This window comes from Somniosus microcephalus, chromosome 3 (assembly GCF_052327205.1).
Source record: "Somniosus microcephalus isolate GS21.2 chromosome 3, FLI_Smic_1.0, whole genome shotgun sequence".
Taxonomy (NCBI): Eukaryota; Metazoa; Chordata; class Chondrichthyes; order Squaliformes; family Somniosidae; genus Somniosus; species Somniosus microcephalus.
In genome coordinates, this window is record NC_140989.1 from 78,579,124 (window position 1) to 78,597,353 (window position 18,230).

At 46.1% G+C, this 18,230-nt stretch overlaps 1 protein-coding gene across 2 annotated transcripts in view; it reads right to left on the reverse strand.

Moving 5' to 3' along the window:
• Nucleotides 1-18,230, reverse strand: part of vash2 (vasohibin 2) — a 260,075-nt gene that overhangs the window by 153,501 nt on the left and 88,344 nt on the right. For both annotated transcript variants that reach the window (XM_085981233.1, XM_085981235.1), the window contains exon 4: nucleotides 764-838. In XM_085981233.1, the coding sequence (XP_085837359.1) occupies nucleotides 764-838 (75 nt within the window). The remainder of the gene's footprint in view (nucleotides 1-763; nucleotides 839-18,230) is intronic.

Here is an 18,230-nt window from a genome sequence, read left to right on the forward strand (position 1 = left end):
ATGAAAGAAAACCTCTCCGTGAGTGGTGCAAATGGGGCAAAATGAAATGGTGAATAATATTACCACATTTAACGGGCTTTAAGTTGGGCCAATTTATTAGTCACAGTACCTAAAATCTTCGTTAGGTCAGCAATAGCTTCTTAAGTAAATCATAATGTGGAGTCTTTCTTCCACCCCTACCTCTCTAAATGGTTTATCTTTAAAACACTGAAGCTCACTTCTGAGCAACAGTGATTAAATGTGTCAGCGCAGCAGCACAATCCTTCCTAATACAGAATGAGAAAGGTCAAGTCATAATTCAGCTAAGGAAATGTGGATTAAAAGTAATAGATTTTATTTTGGGGAGAGAAAATGTCAAAGCATTAAAACAGCCAACAGTGTATAGGTTATACAGATCATTTTTGTGAATATTGAATCTTGTTCTCTCTTGCGTTTTGTGCTCAGACAGCTAAACAAAACCTAGTACTTCAAGAGTTAAACTTCAATCTACCCAGCTTCTGTAAGTAGCTGGCAGTTGACCCAATTTAAATGACTTGCTGATAATCTACGGAACAAAATGAAGTCTTGCGTAAAAATTTCATATTCCTGGCTGCCTGCATAGGAATTCTCCTTCAGTTTCCTAGCAACAAGACTGTGTGACATGACCTTCCTTCTAGTTTAATATCAATTTCCATAGACCTGGCGCATGGATTATCGCGTATAATGAGCATTTAGCCCAGAAAATGACTCACAAAAGCTACATAAACCCGTAAAATAAGGATACATTCCAAGAACCACAGCTTCAAGGCATTTAATTGGCAACGATTCACGAGTCATTTCTCTGGCTGTGTCCATCAACCTGAGGAGTACAGGAAGAAGAAAATAATTAATAGCAGCAAAAAAAAAACAAGCAAATGCTTTAAATATGTAGCAAAAAAAAGAAACTAGGTATCATGGGTCTGCAGCTTTGACATTTTCTCCCTTCTCTGCAAGAGACTAAAACTAGCTGTGCTTGCACAAAATAGCAAGCTGAACAGATAAGCGGTATGCAGTTCAGTTCAAAGGGTGGGTGGTAATGGAAGGCAACACCTACAATTCCTGCACTGTTTCCAATAAAACAGAAATAACTTGCATTTACACAACACCTTTCACACCAACTGGATGTTTCAAAGTGCTTTACAGCCAATTAATTACTTTTGAAATGTCGTCACTCTTGTTATGCAGGCATACGTGGCAGCCAATTTGCACACAGCAAGATTCCACAAACAGCAGTGAGGTAAGTGCCCAGTTAATGTTTTTGTGATGTTGGTTGAGACATAAATGTTGGACAGGACACCTCTTTAAATAGTGCCATGGGGTCTCTTCTGTCCACCTGAGCAGGCAAATGGAGGCTCAGTTTAACAATTCATCCAAAAAATGGCACTTCTGACAATACGGTGCTCTCACGGTACTGCACAAGCCGTTAGCCTAGATTATGTGCACAAGTTCTGGAGTGGGGCTAGAACCGCCTGACTCCAGAATCGAGACATCGACCACAGAGCCATGCGGACACGTGTGTGTTTGTTTTACACCTTGCCCAATTTTCCTTTCCATTGAAGTCAGGCAGGGTAGAAGATGGGCGCCTGTCCCGCTGCTGCTTCTCTCCAGGCTGGTGGGAAGAGTTAAAACTGACCTGTGACAACATTCAAGATCAGATTGGAGGAAAAGGGGATGAAGGGTTATGGGAGCAGGGTGGGTAAATGCGATTAGGACTATTTACTGGCGTGGAGGGTAAATGCCGACACGGACAGGTTGGGCTGAATGGCTTGTTTCTGTATTCTAACTTCTATGTATTTCTATGTATCTGGAGGCAAATCAGATTGGAAAGAGTCAGTCATTAACCATTAACCAATAACGGCACAAATCATGGCCTATTTTGAAGGTACTTGGATCAAATCTCTTGATATTTGTGCTGGTTCATAAGATTATTGACCCACTAAAGTAAAGTCACCAGATGTGCACTGCTGTAAATAGGATTCCTGTAATATGTGTGTCAATCCGCAGTTATCTTTTTGTCTAGTTAGAGTGCAGGGAATGACCAGCCCAGGATATATATTTCTCTCACTGGCTAGAGCCAGGTGCATAATGACCAGCCTAAAAATAACAATGTTGGGATTCCAATTACATGAGCAGGGATTATCACACATTCTATAAACTGACTTCTTCCAAGAAAGAATGTTCTTCAAAAATAAGAGATTAGGCTGGGGTCTTTGTGCAATGTTTACATTTGACTGCAACATAAGTTCTAGAGCATTTGTGCCCAAAGCCGATTTCAACCTCAGCTCTTTAAATTTCCCGGTTTGAGAGGACTGGGAAAGGTCATCCCTTTTGACCAATCAGGCAACAGGCTTTTTTTTTGCACTAATCGGGAATTTGCCTTTCACAGTTCTTGCAACTTTAAAGAGCTGAAGCTTCCAGGTTTTCTAGCTGCGGAGGGATGGTGTGGGGGGAGAACGTGGGGGCCTTGTGCTTTTTGTGTATGGGGGTCTCGCTTTGGTGTATATGTGGGGGTAAGACAAAAAGGAAGCATTTTTGTTTAGTTTTAGCTTGGTATTTTCTCCTTTAAAATCAATCACTGTACATGAGGACTAAATGCCTCCACTGAAACCCAAACCAAGCTTAAATCAATACAAATGTTGCAAGGACTACTGTGGGTTGTCTCTAGGCAGTTGACTTGAAGGGAAGAGCAAGCCATACAATACAATACTTTCCCCGAGTAAAATTAGATACACAAATTTGATTAAACCTTGTAACTGTGAAATGACACTCTGTCCTTTGAAACAGATACTGCCTTAGGTTTCTAAGATGAAGTTCCAATCATGGAGGTTTACATTCACATGTAATGCAACCAGATCTTACCTAAATGTCCTATAAAAGATTTTGATACATTACCTGTACATTTAGCCATTGCTCCACTGACCAGACAATACAATACCCAGGTCAGAATCCCAGGGCGCGATTTTACTTACCTCGGAAGGTCCATGACAAGTGATGTCAGTGGCGGATCGCGGCCCCACTGTTGGCTCCATCCCGCTCTGTGAAATGACTTTCCGTTGATAGGGCTTGCTAAGCCCACCCAGCGCGTTTCTCGGACAATTAGAGGAAGCGGGTCTGGTTCATGACACATCAGCTGATTTCCTTAAAGGGACCATGTCCAAATTTATCTTTGACATTTGTGCGGTCAGTGTTCTACAGCATTGAGGTGCTGAAAACACTTACAATGACTGCACAAAGGCACAAGGCTGCACGCAGGTCCTCCTATGACTCCCTCCATATGCTTATGGAGTGAGTCACAGCACGCAGGGGGGTCCTCTTCCCTTCCCATGGGCGGAAGAGATCTCCCCAGGTTACCTAAACAGCCTGGTTGCACATTACAGAGGAGGGCACAAGCAGGGATGTGGTCAGGAGGACCTGGGTGCAATGGCGCAAAACTTTCAATGATCTCAGTAGATCACGAAACGTTAGTACAAAGCCACACTCAACCTCATCCTGCTGTGCCACTCATCACATCCCCATCACTCTGCCTTTCCTACCCTACCCCTGCACATCCTTACTCACACCAACTTACCTTGCACCTCCACCCATCCCTCTCTCTCTATCTATCTATCTACATTATCACATCCTCATCACCCTCATCCTAGTGCAATTATACCAACTAACAACACACAAGGGTAGCCACTTAGGTGTTTTATGCAATTTTCATGTGAAGTTTCAGTTAATGTGGTGTCAAACATTGAAACCTTTATTTTCAACACTTTCCGGTCTTAGAGAGATTTGTGTGCACCTTTGGAAGTAGTTTAGTGAGTTACAGTGAATGGTGAGACATAACTGCACCCCCCGCAATGCTGATGAGTATGAAAGGAATGGCTTGGACATTGTAGGGATGCTTTATGGTGCTGGTGTGGGGTGGTGCCAACCTGGTGCATCATGCGGCAGCCAGGGTGTACAGCATCAAGTGAAGTAAATCTGGCCATGGTGAGGCCATCTCTGGCCTCCCAGGCAGCAATATGCTTGGGTGCTGATGCCCTCTCTCCTGTGCAGCATCTGGTGATTGCGGAGAAGGTTGGTGTTGTGTTGGTGTGCCTGGTTCTGCTGGTGTTGGGGCTGATCGTGGTCAGATTCTGAGGACCAAGTTGAAATAGTATAAGTGGTACCCATGCAGATGGAACAGATGGCAGATGAAGCTGCGATGACAGAAGCAAGCTGTCAATGGTGAGAGAGGTTGTTCCAATGAGGTGACACTGGATAGAGAGTTTGCTCCAAGCACTTGCAGATTGCATAAAGCTCAATCTGTCTTCCAAATAGAGTAAGCAACAGCTTCTGAGCTTGGAAAGTGAGGCGAGAGCTTTTATAGCACATTTCAAGCTGTCAAGTAATCAGCTCATTCACTGGCCATTCAACTCTCGCCTCAGCTTAACAGACGTGATTCCCCGAGCAGCGTGGACCCCGTTTGCGAGCAGTTAAAGAGAAAAGGTAAGGTTAAATGTATTATTAATGATCTGTCAACAAGGCAATCATCAGCTTAATTGGGTCGCCTGCCAGTGCATGGCGGGTCTGCTCAGCACCGACAGATCAGACATTAGGAAAGGCGCGTGGCAGCAGGTTGACAGCGGGGTCACAACATTTGTAAAATATAGCAGTCTGTTCATAATGCCAATACAGAATGTTCTAACTTTCTAGAGGAGTTTTACAGAATTTCAGATGGTCACTTCTCAATCTCAGCACCGGGTGCCATTTAGATTTTTCAGCCACTTGAGTTTCTCTGGAAAACTCTGAAGATCGCCATCTTTAAAAGTGCAGCATTTTGGCTCCCCTGTTAACCCGATGTATAGCGAGAAATTCAGTGGTGTTGTGCTTGTAAAATCATTATTGACCCTGGCAGACTAATATAGGACCTGCAGTAACCTGCACCATGAGGTCATTGCAGATACCAAAAGCAGATTTTTTAAAATATTGCTTTAAAGATAGATGAGTGCTGGAACAGATGCGATTTTCCACATTGGAGCTACAAAGGTGAAAAAACTTGCAGTACATTCAGCTTTCATTGGCAAAAACAGAAGAAACACAAGATTATAAACAGCCAGCTGCAGGGAGAGATGGTCATTAATCACATGTGCAGTGTTTCCAAGTGACTGAATAGCGATGCAGTACTGAACCCTGCAGCATCTGCTCCAAACACAAAAGACACAGATCTGCACTGCAGTACAATTACAACTCAGTCTTATCACAGTGCATAGATAATTAATGATAGCTTATAGTGTCCTATAAAGCTATAACTGAACCCCCAGTCACAATTTCATTTTATGATATAAAAAGGGATTTAGATGTCCAGGTACGCAAATTATTAAAGCTAGTGCACAGTTACAAAAAGTAACCAAAAAGGCTAATGGGATGTTGGCCTTTATCACAAAGGGCCTGGAGTACAAAGGGGAGGAAATTATGCTTCAGTTGTACAAAGCCTTGGCCAGTCCCATCTGGAGCACTACATTCCATTTTGGGCACTGTACCTCAGAAAGGATTGGGGGGGGGGGGCAAGGGGGAGTACATCACAGATTCACCAGAATAACACTGGGATTTGATGGGTTAAGTTATGAGGACAAGTTGAATAAATGTGGTTTGTACTACCTGGGTTTAGAAGGTTGAGACGTGATCTAATCAATATAATGAAATGTACTGCAGTCATCCTGTCTGTTCTGAGCTGATGGCTTTTCTTTGTGTGACCTTGGATTTTAACTGTTTACATGGTATTTTTAACAATACAAAATACAAGTTAAAAATTCAATAGAGACAAAAATCCACTGCATTACTTACGAGTGCAAAGTCATTAGTGAGTAGTACAGGTATCTTTCCCAAGTCTAATAAACAGGTATCTGTCATGTCTAATGAACATCCATATTGAGCTTCTCCTGTGTTACTCCACGGATACAACAGATGTCTTCCAAGTTTCAGGTTTTATGGCTAAATGCTAAAAAAGAATGATGTGATTTTTGTAAGGGAGAATTAGTCCAGTGCAGTGCTCGTTTATCATGTGCTATCTTACAGTAGCCAACACAACAGCACATCAGAACTCATTGTTGAGCTGCAGATGATAAACAACATTCTGTGGAATGACATTGATGTTATCAGAACACAGTGTTGGTGGCAGAACTTTGTTATTTAGGTGATGGCTAATGACCGATAGTTGATTTTTATTCCTGATCAGCTGTATTAGTGAGTTGTGTTTGGGCTACAGACACCGGAGACAGCTCTCAATGGAAAGATGTTGCTATAGTTACTGACTGCCATCCGTGCTGCATCACACAGATTCTTTTTATTTATGCTGCTCTAATTTATCTTCCCATTTTCTACCTTTACTCCTCCTCTCCTGAAAGGTGGTGACTTCTGCAACTGTTTGGCTCCACCGTACGCATCGACCTCTGGTACCTCGGTCACATTCTCATTCTCCATGAGTGAGCTTCGAGTGCAAATGTTAAATGATATTCAGCAGTGGCTGGACGAGGGATATAATAGTCAAACCTGATCTTTCCCTCATCTGCTCTTTACATGCACATACAAAGGGCAGTAAACAGGACTAGGGACACTGGATGATTTTTTTCACTCCCATTTCCTGGCTCAGGAACACCATTATTTCAAAGTTCCCTTCCAAGTCACACATCATCTTAACATGGACATAGATCGCCATCCATTCATTATAGCTGGGTCAATATCTTGAAATTCCCTACCTATCAGCATTGCGACTGTACCATCACCTCAAGGACTACAGCGCTTCAAGAATGTCCACCACCACTTTCTCAGGACAACTAGTGATTGGTAAGAAATGCATCTTGTCAGCATGGTGCACATCCAGAGAACAAATAATAAAAAAAATGCATCACACTTAGTTAGAGATGCAAAACATTCTTAAAATGTCGCATGTTTTGAGCTGCAGTTTGACGCGGATAAGCTCATTCCAATTCACAAAATGTTCTAACCAAATAGCAATTAAACTCTTCCAGTCTAACATCTTGCAGTTTTAATGAAAGGTCATCGATCTGAAACATTAACTCAAGTTCTCTCTCCACAGAGGCTGCTAGAGTGTTTCTGGCATTTTCTGTTTTTATTTTATGTTCGCAATTAAGCTCTAATTGACTTCTGCCTGTGCTTACTAAACAATTAGACTTTATGGCCCTTGAAGAACTACAACTCCATCATCATATCACAATATATTCCAAACAACCTGTCCTTATACAATAGCCAATCAACCAACTTGCCATAGTAATGCCATAGGAGATCTGCTATTATATTTAATACATTCTGTATTCTATTCACATGAGCACTATTTTGTCAGATTGTAATATTTAAAGACACAAGGCCAAAAAGCCACAGGGCTGATATCCCAGTGTAAATGCTGGAATACACACACCTGGAACCTCTGGCATAGGCATCGACAAAATTTACAGGGTCGGGGGAAGGTCACGTAACTTAAATAACCCGGGAAGGTACCCACACCACTAAGAAGCACATCTCAGGCACTGGCCTACTGAAGGAGGTTGGAAATCCTGGCAGACTGAGTTGGATCTGGGGCAGGGGGTGCTCCTTTATTAGGTGGCCAAAAAGGCAATACATAACTAAATCTCTCATAATTGCATCAGATCAACAGCTATTCATAGAAAGCTGCAATCCTATTATCTAACATCTATATTGTCAATGGAAAGCTAATCTTTGGCAATGGCAATGAAGCCTGTGATTATATACTGTGGTTTTGGCCATTTAAACAATTAACACCCAAGAATTCCATTGTCATTTCCTTGATTTCTTGAACCTTAGGAAACTCACTGCAATCAACTTGGCTCTTCTCTGAGCTGAAGCCTTTTCTTTGTGTGACATTGGATTTTAACTCCTTACATTGTGCTTCTACTCTTCTTATTGGCCAATTAGGATAACCTCAGTGTCACCAAACAAAATAAAATGAATCTAAAAGTGCCCCCATTTTTAAAGAGGCACAAACAATAAATACCCAAATTATAAATAAAACAAAGGAAGCTTATCAAATTAAATCACATTACAGTATATTCCATGTCTACAATGCACACCAGTCCCTGTGGTGCCCACCGGTCGCGGAAGGCATCAAGTTTTCCATGCGGACACCGTGTGCTCCCTCTCCAGGAGCACCCGGGCGTGGACAAAGCCACAGGAGAGGGGTTGGCAGCCGGAGTGACCACCTCCAGGCCGTGTCCAACCTGGACCTATGGATGGTCACCTTCGGCAGGCCCAGGAGCAGACGCACGAGGAGGTCCTCTGACTGGCCAAGCACCCCTCCACATGGGGTGATTAAAGATCAAGAGCGTGAAACTGAAATGGAGTCAGAAATTAAGGAGCAGCCCTTCAAATAATGGAACAGGGCTGCAACCTCTCTCACTCCATATATAAACATGGAACACAGACTCAGCCAGGCTGCAAAAGTCATAAGTGGCCTGGGTGAATGTGAATCAACTTAAAAACTTATTGGACGGGGCTGCTCTGTGCTAAACTCTCCATGCCAGATTCCCAATCATGCAGGGGAGGACTCCTGCCTAGAGAGCTCTCCACAGGGGCCCTCGCCTCCGCTGGACAACAAGATGGCATGTCCGATGGAAGACAAGGGTGAAGGAGCAGACCGTACAGGAAACCCCTCCGCGTGGAGTAGACTGGCGTGGAGGGAATTTCCGAGAGATGGTTCAAGTTCTGAGGCGCAGGTTGCCGGGGGAGGTTTCGGGGCTTCGCGCCAATGAGAAATTCCGTCCGAATGGGGGTTAGCACAGACGAGATCAATGCACACACTGGAGCCTCCTCGGCGCACCCAATGGAATCAGGACCGAGTGCAACTTTTAGCACCTCGATGGCACTGGCCGCAGGCTGGACGTAGTGCCAGGACACCCGTTCTGCCAATGTCTCTGGCGACATCCAACCCGGCCCTCCGCCATCCAGTACATTCCGACTCTGGTTACCTTGGCAGCCAGGGCCCTCCTGTCCGGCAGGCGTGTATCGCCGAAGCCGGCCACGTGGAGATGCGGATTCCTGAGCAGCGGCTCCCGTAGGATGGCCATTGCCCCTGACGGAGGTGAACTCTAGCTAATCTAATCAACAAATCAAACTCAGAGGATAAAACCCCTAGTCTGGATGGATTGCATTTGCGCATATTAAAAGTGGTTAGGGAAAAGAGAGCAGAGGCACTATTACATATATATAAAAATTCATTCAAAAAAGGGAATAGTGCCAGAGGACTGGTGAACAGCTAATGTGATTCCTATATTCAAAAAGGGAGACAGAACAGGTCCAGGGAACCAATTCGCTTAACGTCGGCAGCAGGAAAGATAATGGAATCCTTATTCAAAGGTGTAATAGAAAAAAACATCTAGGCCTAGAAATCGGACAACGGGTGGTGCCACCGCGGGGCGAGGTTAACTCGCGCCCGTAAAAAGAGTGCAGACAGCACCGTTATTTTGGCGCTGCCTGCTGATTTAAATGATTGCAGCGCAGAACCTACCATGCAACACGTCGTTTCAGGCGGGGCGTTCAGCAGGAGGCCCAATGCAGCATGACCGTAGCGTCCCTGGAGCGGGGCAGCGTTTTCTTAAAGCTAGGCTGTCATTTTAGAAAGCAGTCTCCAGCCCTTAAAGGGGAACTGCCTTCTAAAATAAAAACATATAATTTAAAAATAGGCAGTCTTTAGCCCTTAGAGCTCAACTGCCTTCTGAAAAGAAACCTTAAAATTTATTCAAAATGGAAGTCTTCAGCTCAAAGCTGAACTGCATTCTGCACGTAAAAAAAATGGTAAAAGTGCTCAAGCATCAACACAAATGGCTCAACAGGCCAGGAAAAGGCACCCAGGGACTCGCATGCAGCACTCCAGCTTTGTGCAGGGGATCAACACTAGAAGAGAGGTCCTATACCCACAGGGGCTAGGAGGCCCTCCAAAAAGAACAAGGATATGGGACCAGATCACTGAGGCTATCACTGCCAGTAGTGTCACCCCCAGGACCTGATCCACTGCCCAAAGATGTTTCATGACCTCAGACCAGTAGTCAAGATACGTGAATGCATCTTCAAAAGCTGTCTCCTGCCAACTGCACCACTAGCCTCACACACTGCTCAATGCACAACCCCTGCCCACCCATCCCCCATGACTCACCTACCAACAATCTCCCCCATGACTCACCTACCAACAATCTCTACCAAACACAAGGCACACCTCACATTCCTAGCTTCATCTCACCCCCTTGGAGGAGGTGGTGCTGGCCATTCTTAGCAGGGGCATGGCCCCTGGCCCCTGGGAGACAGAGGAGGGAGGAAGAGAGAGGGAGGAAGAGAGGAGAGCAGAGAGAGAGGGAGGAAGAGAGAGAGTGAGAGAACATAAGAACATAAGAAGTAGGAGCAGGAGTAGGCCATACGGCCCCTCGGGCCTGCTCCGCCATTCAATAGGATCATGGCTGATCTGAACCTAGACTCAAGTCCACTTCCCTGCCAGCTCCCCATAACCCCTAATTCCCTTATCAGCTAGGAAACTGTCTATCTCCGTTTTAAATTTATTTAATGTCGCAGCTTCCATAGCTCTCTGGGGTAGCAAATTCCATAGATTTACTACCCTCTGAGTGAAGAAGTTTCTCCTCATCTCAGTTTTGAAAGGGCAGCCCCTTATTCTAAGATTATGCCCCCTAGTTCTAGTCTCACCCATCAGTGGAAACATCCTCACCGCATCCACCCGATCAAGCCCCCTCATAATCTTATATGTTTCGATAAGATCGCCTCTCATTCTTCTGAATTCCAATGAGTAGAGGCCCAACCTACTCAACCTTTCCTCATAAGTCAACCACCTCATCTCCGGAATCAACCGAGTGAACCTTCTCTGAACTGCCTTGAGAGCAAGTATATCTTTTCTTAAATATGGAAACCAAAACTGTACGCAGTATTCCAGGTGTGGCCTCACCAGTACCCTGTATAACTGAAGCAAGACTTCCCTGCTTTTATACTCCATCCCCCTTGCAATAAAAGCCAAGATTCCATTGGCCTTCCTGATCACCTGCTGTACCTGCATACTAACCTTCTGTGTTTCATGCACCAGGACCCCCAGATCCCTTTGTACTGTAGCACTTTGCAGTTTCTCTCCATTTAGATAATAATTTGCTCTTTGATTTTTTCTGCCAAAGTGCATAACCTCACACTTTCCAACATTGGCCCAGTAATTCCTCTCTGAACGCGTGAGTACGGCCGGGGTACTCACGCGTCTGGCCGGAGGAAATGCCCGTGTTCAGCATGCACAGCGCATGCGGGGAAAACCGGCATTTCCAGTCCTCTGAACGAAGGGGTTCAGAGGCACAGCGCGTGCGACTGCAGAGGCAGCGCGTGCGCAGTGAACTTCGTCGATTTCATTCATGGATTCAGTGAGGGTAAGTCCTTACAAGTTACACTTGAAAAAAGCATGTGTAAAGTTGCTCCGAGGCTGCGGAGGAAGATATATTTTATCGTGGAGCTTCTGAAAGGCAATATTTTTGTTTGGGAAAGGGAGGAAAGTTATTTTAAGAAATGCTGAGGTAGGTTTTAAAGTTTAAATTTTTTTTTTTTTTTTAATGGGTTTTCAGTACAGTAGGTAGAAGGAGCAATTGTGGCTGTGTGAATTGAATGTGAGAATGAGTGTTCTAAAATGAGTAATGTAACATTTCCAACACTTTTAAGAAAGAAACTTTTCATCAGTAATAAGTAATTATGTATGTATGTCCGCATATATTCCTTTACGTATATGTATGTATGTTTTATATTCCTTTACTTATGTGTATGAATGTATGTTTTTAATTATGATTTTCCAATAAGTTACTTTCTCTGAAAGTCATAATTAAATACATACATTCATACACATAAGTAAAGGAATATATACATACACGCAAAGGAATATATACAGACATACATACATAATTACTTAAAAAGAATATATTACTGATGAAAAGTTTCTTTCTTAAAAATGTTGGAGTCATTTTCACATTTAATAAACACAGCAAATTCAATTCACATAGCCACAATTGATCCTTCTACCTACAGTACTGAAAACCTGTTTTAAAAAACAAAAATAAACTTTAAAACTTACCTCAGCATTTCTTAAAATAACTTTCCTCCCTTTCCCAAACAAAAATATTGCCTTTCAGAAGCTCCACGATAAGAAATATCTTCCTCCGCAGCCTCTGGAGCAACTGTACTCATGCTTTTTTCATGTGTAAGTTGTAAGGACTTGACCTCACTGAAAGCATGAATGAAAGCGGCGAATTTTACTGCGCACGCGCTGCCTGTACAGTCGCACGCGTTCTACCTCTGAACCCCTTCGTTCAGAGGACAGGAAATGCCGGTTTTCCCCGGATGCGCTGTGCATGCTGAAAACCGGCATTTCCTCCGGCCAGACGCGTAAGTACCCCGACCGTACTCGCGCGCTTGGAAGGGAATTACTGGGCCAACATTTTACATGTCAATAAAATGAAAAATTTAACAATTGCACGATTTGCCCCCTCGCATCTGCGACTGAGGGTCCAAGGAGGTGCATTGCGCAAGAGGTCATCGTCGTACGTATCCTCACACTGTTCCCTTTCGGGAACTGTATGAAGTGGTGGAAGGATTTCTGGCCACGTTAACACTCCTTCCGTGACCATAACCATCTTCATACCAGCCATTAGGGTGGTTAGTCCTATTGCGTGAGGGTTTTACGGGCTCCCACAACCCATCTGAGGGGGGGGGGGGCCACCCACACCCGTGGACGCAAGTATCCCGCTGGATGTCCACCCAGAATTTATAGTTGGAGCTCCGACTCCACTTGCCGGGACTGTCTGGAGCGGGGTTCGAAACCCTACTCCTTCTGGCCCAGCGGCGGGGATGCTTACCGCTACGCAAAAGGCCCACTCCACGCAAAAGGTGACACCCATACGTTTCCTGCGCCTTTTCCCTCCCCGTGACTGGAGCCCTATGCTGCCACTTGAAAGACCAAGCTATCATCTGTCCTTTTTGCGGCGCCTTTGACTTCTCATTACCAATGATGAGCAGGCGCTGCGCCTCCACCTCGTTGAGGAGATTGCTGAGGTCATCATCAGTTCAATTGTGAGTTCTTTTAATGCCGTGAATTGTGCTCATTCCAGCCATTTCACGTTGCTAATCGGATTGGGCCTTTGGCGTAGCGGTAGGATCCCCGCCGCTGGGCCAGACGGGGTAGGGTTTCAAACCCCGCTCCAGACAGTCCCGGCAAGTGGAGTCGGAGCTCCGGCTCTAAATTCTGGGTTGACATCCAGTGGGATATTTGCGTCCGTGGGTGTGGGTGGCCCCCCCTCCTTGTATAGCTTGTGGGAGCCCGTAAAACCCTCCCGCCATAGGACTAACCACCCTAATGGCTGGTTCAAAGATGGTTACGGTCACGGAATGAGCATTAATCACAGCCATAAATCCTTACACCACTTCATACAGTTCCCCAAAGGGAACAGTGTGAAGACACGTATGACGACGACATTGCTAAATAAATAAATGGAATAAAAAAAATTCTTTTAGGGCTTTTAAAAGTCTTTAAATTGCTTTAATTCTGTTTAAAACTACTTCAGATTCTTCAAAATAATGTAAACGTTTTTAAAAGTTTATAAAAGTTACCAAAAGCTTCATAAAAATACCAAAAACCTATTTAAAATGCTGCTTTGCATGTAAAAATGCTTAGCAGCTTGTGAGAAACATTGGGGGCGTGTCCTATTAAACTGAGACCTCAAGGGGCATGTCTCAGTTGCACAGCGCGCTACAGGCTTCGCGCTGGCTGCACTCCTGGGCGGCGTGACGTCAGACGCTGCCCGGGAGTCAACATTTTAAAACAGCAATTCCAGGCATCCCTGAAGCTCAACGGCCGGCGCGTCGGGTAAGTGCATATCGGGGGCTTGCACACGCAGCAAGCCCCCGACCCGAATTTCTGGGCCATTATATTCCATCTGCCAAATTTCTGCCCACTCACTTAGCCTGTCTATGTCCTTTTGCAGGTTTTTTATGTCCTCCTCACTCACTGCTTTCCCTCCCATCTTTGTATCGTCGGCAAACTTGGATATGTTGCACTCGGTCCCTTCCTCCAAATCGTTAATATAGATTGTAAAGAGTTGGGGTCCCAGCACTGACCCCCGCAGAACACCACTAGTCACTGATTGCCAACCCGAGAATGAACCATTTATCCCAACTCTCTGTTTTCTGTTAGATAGCCAATCTTCCACCCATGCCAGTATATGACCCCCAATCCCGTGATTTTTTATCTTGTGCAGTAATCTTTTGTGTGGCACTTTGTCAAATGCCTTTTGGAAGTCCAAATACACCACATCCACTGGTTCCCCTTTATCCACCCTGTTTGTTACATCCTCAAAGAATTCGAGCAAATTTGTCAAACATGACTTCCCCTTCATAAAACCATGCTGACTCTGTCCGATTAAATTATGCTTATCCAAATGTCCTGTTACTGCTTCCTTAATAATGGACTCCAACATTTTACCAACCACAGAGGTTAGGCTAACTGGTCTATCGTTTCCAGCCTTTTGTCTACTTCCCTTTTTAAATAAGGGCGTTACATTAGCAGTTTTCCAATCTGCTGGGACCTTTCCTGAATCCAGGGAGTTTTGGAAAATTACCACTAATGCATCCGCAATCCCTACCGCTACTTCTCTCAAGACCCTAGGATGTAAGCCATCAGGTCCAGGGGATTTATCCGTCTTTAGTCCCATTATCTTACCGAGTACCACCTCCTTAGTGATTTTAATCGTGTTTAGCTCCTCCCCCCCATAGCCCCCTGTTTGTCCAGTGTTGGGATATTTTTTAGTGTCCTCTACTGTAAAGACTGATACAAAATATTTGTTCAGCGTTTTTGCCATCTCCATGTTCCTCACCACTAATTTCCCGGTCTTGTCCTCTAAGGGACCAACATTCACTTTAGCCAGATAGCAAAATACTGCAGATGTTGGAAATCCGAAATAACAACAGAAAATGCTGGAAAAACTCAGCAGGTCAGGCAACATCCGTGGAGAGAAATATGAGTTGACGTTTCGGGTTGGACCCTTCTTCAAAACTGGAAAGAAAAGAAACTAGATCGGAGGCAGGGCTGCAATTGGACAAAAGAATAAAAGAAACAAAAGAAGTAAAAGAGATTAGAAGCTAGACGAGATGGTAATAGGCTGGGATTAGGTGTAAAGTGTACTGGCAGGGCAAAAGATAGCTGCCAGGTGTGAGAGAGAAACAAAAGGAAAGGGGGGGGGGGGAAAGGAGTGGAACAATTACAAGAGAAAATGAAATGGGGGCCGAGCTTATGATCTGAAATTGTTGAACTCGATATTGAGTCCGGAAGGCTGCAGACTGCCTAATCGGAAGATGAGGTGCTGTTCCTCGAGTTTACGTTGAGCTTCCGTGGAACAATACAAGAGGCCAAGGGCGGTGAGGTCCGAGTGGGAATGGAGCGGTGAATTAAAATGACAGGCGACCGGAAGCTCGGGGTCACCCTTACGGACTGAACGGAGGTGTTCCGCAAAGCGGTCACCCAATCTGCGTTTGGTCTCCCCAATGTAGAGGAGACCACATCGTGAGCAGCGAATACAGTATACTAGATTGCGAGAAGTACAAGTAAATCGCTGTTTCACCTGGAAGGGGTGTTTGGGGCCCTGGACAGTGGGAAGGGGGGAGGTATAGGGGCAGGTGTTACATCTCCTCCGCTTGCACGGGAAGGTGCCAGGCGAAGAGGAAGGGCTGTTTGGGGTGATAGAGGAGTGGACTAGGGTGTCTCGGAGGGAGCGGTCCCTGCGGAATGCTGAAAGGGGAGGGGAGGGGAAGATACGTTTGGTGGTGGGATCGCTTTGGAGGTAGCGGAAATGCCGGAGGATGATCCGTTGAATGTGGAGGCTGGTGGGGTGAAAGGTGAGGACAAGGGGAACCCTATCGTGGTTCCGGGAGGGAGGGGCAGGGGTGAGGGCAGAAGTGCGGGAGATAGAACTGACATGGTCGAGGGCAGTGTCAACCACAGTAGAGGGGAATCCTCGGTTGCGGAAAAAGGAAGACATGTCTGAAGCACTGGTGTGGAAGGTGGCGTCGTCGGAGCAGATACGGCGGAGGCGGAGAAACTGGGAGAATGGAATAGAGTCCTTACAGGAAGCGGGGTGGGAGGAAGTGTAGTCCAGGTAGCTGTGGGAGTCAGTGGGCTTGTAGTAAATATTGGTCGATAACCTATCCCCAGAGATGGAGACGGAGAAGTCGAGGAAGGGAAGGGAAGAGTCCGAGATGGACCATGTGAAGGTGAGGGAAGGGTGGAAATTGGAGGCAAAGTGAATGAAATTGTCAAGTTCGGGGCGAGAGCAGGAAACGGCACCGATACAGTCATCAATGTATCGGAAAAAGAGGTGAGGGAGGGGACCCGAGTAGGACTGGAACAAAGATTGTTCCACATAGCCCATGAAAAGGCAGGCATAGCTAGGACCCATGCGGGTACCCATGGCAACACCTTTGATTTGGAGGAAATGAGTGGAGTTAAAGGAGAAGTTGTTCAATGTGAGAACAAGTTCAGCTAGGCGGAGGAGGGTCGTGGTGGATGGGGACTGGTCGGGCCTCTGTTCAAGGAAGAAGCGGAGCGCCCTCAGGCCATCCGGGTGGGGGAGCAAAGGCCTGAGCTTCATCCCCTTACGCCCCCACCTCAATGAATTTCGAGCTCGGCACGATGTTGAGCTCTTTTTCCACCGCCTTCGTCTCCGTGCCCACTTCACTGGCCAGGAGTCTTCCCCCCGCACAACTGACCCTTTCTCCCGCTTGCAGAATTCCCGTTCTACCTGGACCCCTCCCCCTGGCCTCTTACCCTCTCTAGATCTTTACATCGCTAACTGCCGCCGTGACATCGGCCGTCTCCATTTCTCTGCCCCCCTCACTCACTCCAACCTACCTCCCTCTGAACTTGCAGCACTCCATTCTCTTAGATCCAACCCTGACATTGTCATTAAACCCGCTGACAAGGGTGGTGCTGTTGTTGTTTGGCGTACTGACCTCTACCTAGTGGAAGCTGAACGCCAACTCTCCGACACCTCCTCCTACCTCCACCTGGACCATGACCCCACTACCGAACATCAAACCACCGTTTCCAAGACTGTCACTGACCTCATCTCCTCTGGAGATCTTCCCCCTGCTGCCACCAACCTCATAGTTCCCCAACCCTGCACAGCCCGCTTCTACCTCCTTCCCAAGATCCACAAACAGGACTGCCCTGGTAGACCCATCGTTTCAGCCTGTTCTTGCCCTACAGAACTTATCTCTTCCTATCTTGACTCTATCTTTTCTCCCCTTGTCCAGTCTCTTCCCACCTACATCTGCGACTCTTCGGACGCCCTCCGCCACTTTAACAGTTTCCAGTTTCCTGGCCCCAACCGCTTCCTTTTCACCATGGACGTACAATCCCTCTACACCTCCATCCCCCACCCGGATGGCCTGAGGGCGCTCCGCTTCTTCCTTGAACAGAGGCCCGACCAGTCCCCATCCACCACGACCCTCCTCCGCCTGGCTGAACTTGTTCTCACATTGAACAACTTCTCCTTTAACTCCACTCATTTCCTCCAAATCAAAGGTGTTGCCATGGGTACCCGCATGGGTCCTAGCTATGCCTGCCTTTTCGTGGGCTATGTGGAACAATCTTTGTTCCAGTCCTACTCGGGTCCCCTCCCTCACCTCTTTTTCCGATACATTGATGACTGTATCGGTGCCGTTTCCTGCTCTCGCCCCGAACTTGACAATTTCATTCACTTTGCCTCCAATTTCCACCCTTCCCTCACCTTCACATGGTCCATCTTGGACTCTTCCCTTCCCTTCCTCGACTTCTCCATCTCCATCTCTGGGGATAGGTTATCGACCAATATTTACTACAAGCTCACTGAATCCCACAGCTACCTGGACTACACTTCCTCCCACCCCGCTTCCTGTAAGGACTCTATTCCATTCTCCCAGTTTCTCCGCCTCCGCCGTATCTGCTCCGACGACGCCACCTTCCACACCAGTGCTTCAGACATGTCTTCCTTTTTCCGCAACCGAGGATTCCCCTCTACTGTGGTTGACACTGCCCTCGACCATGTCAGTTCTATCTCCCGCACTTCTGCCCTCACCCCTGCCCCTCCCTCCCGGAACCACGATAGGGTTCCCCTTGTCCTCACCTTTCACCCCACCAGCCTCCACATTCAACGGATCAT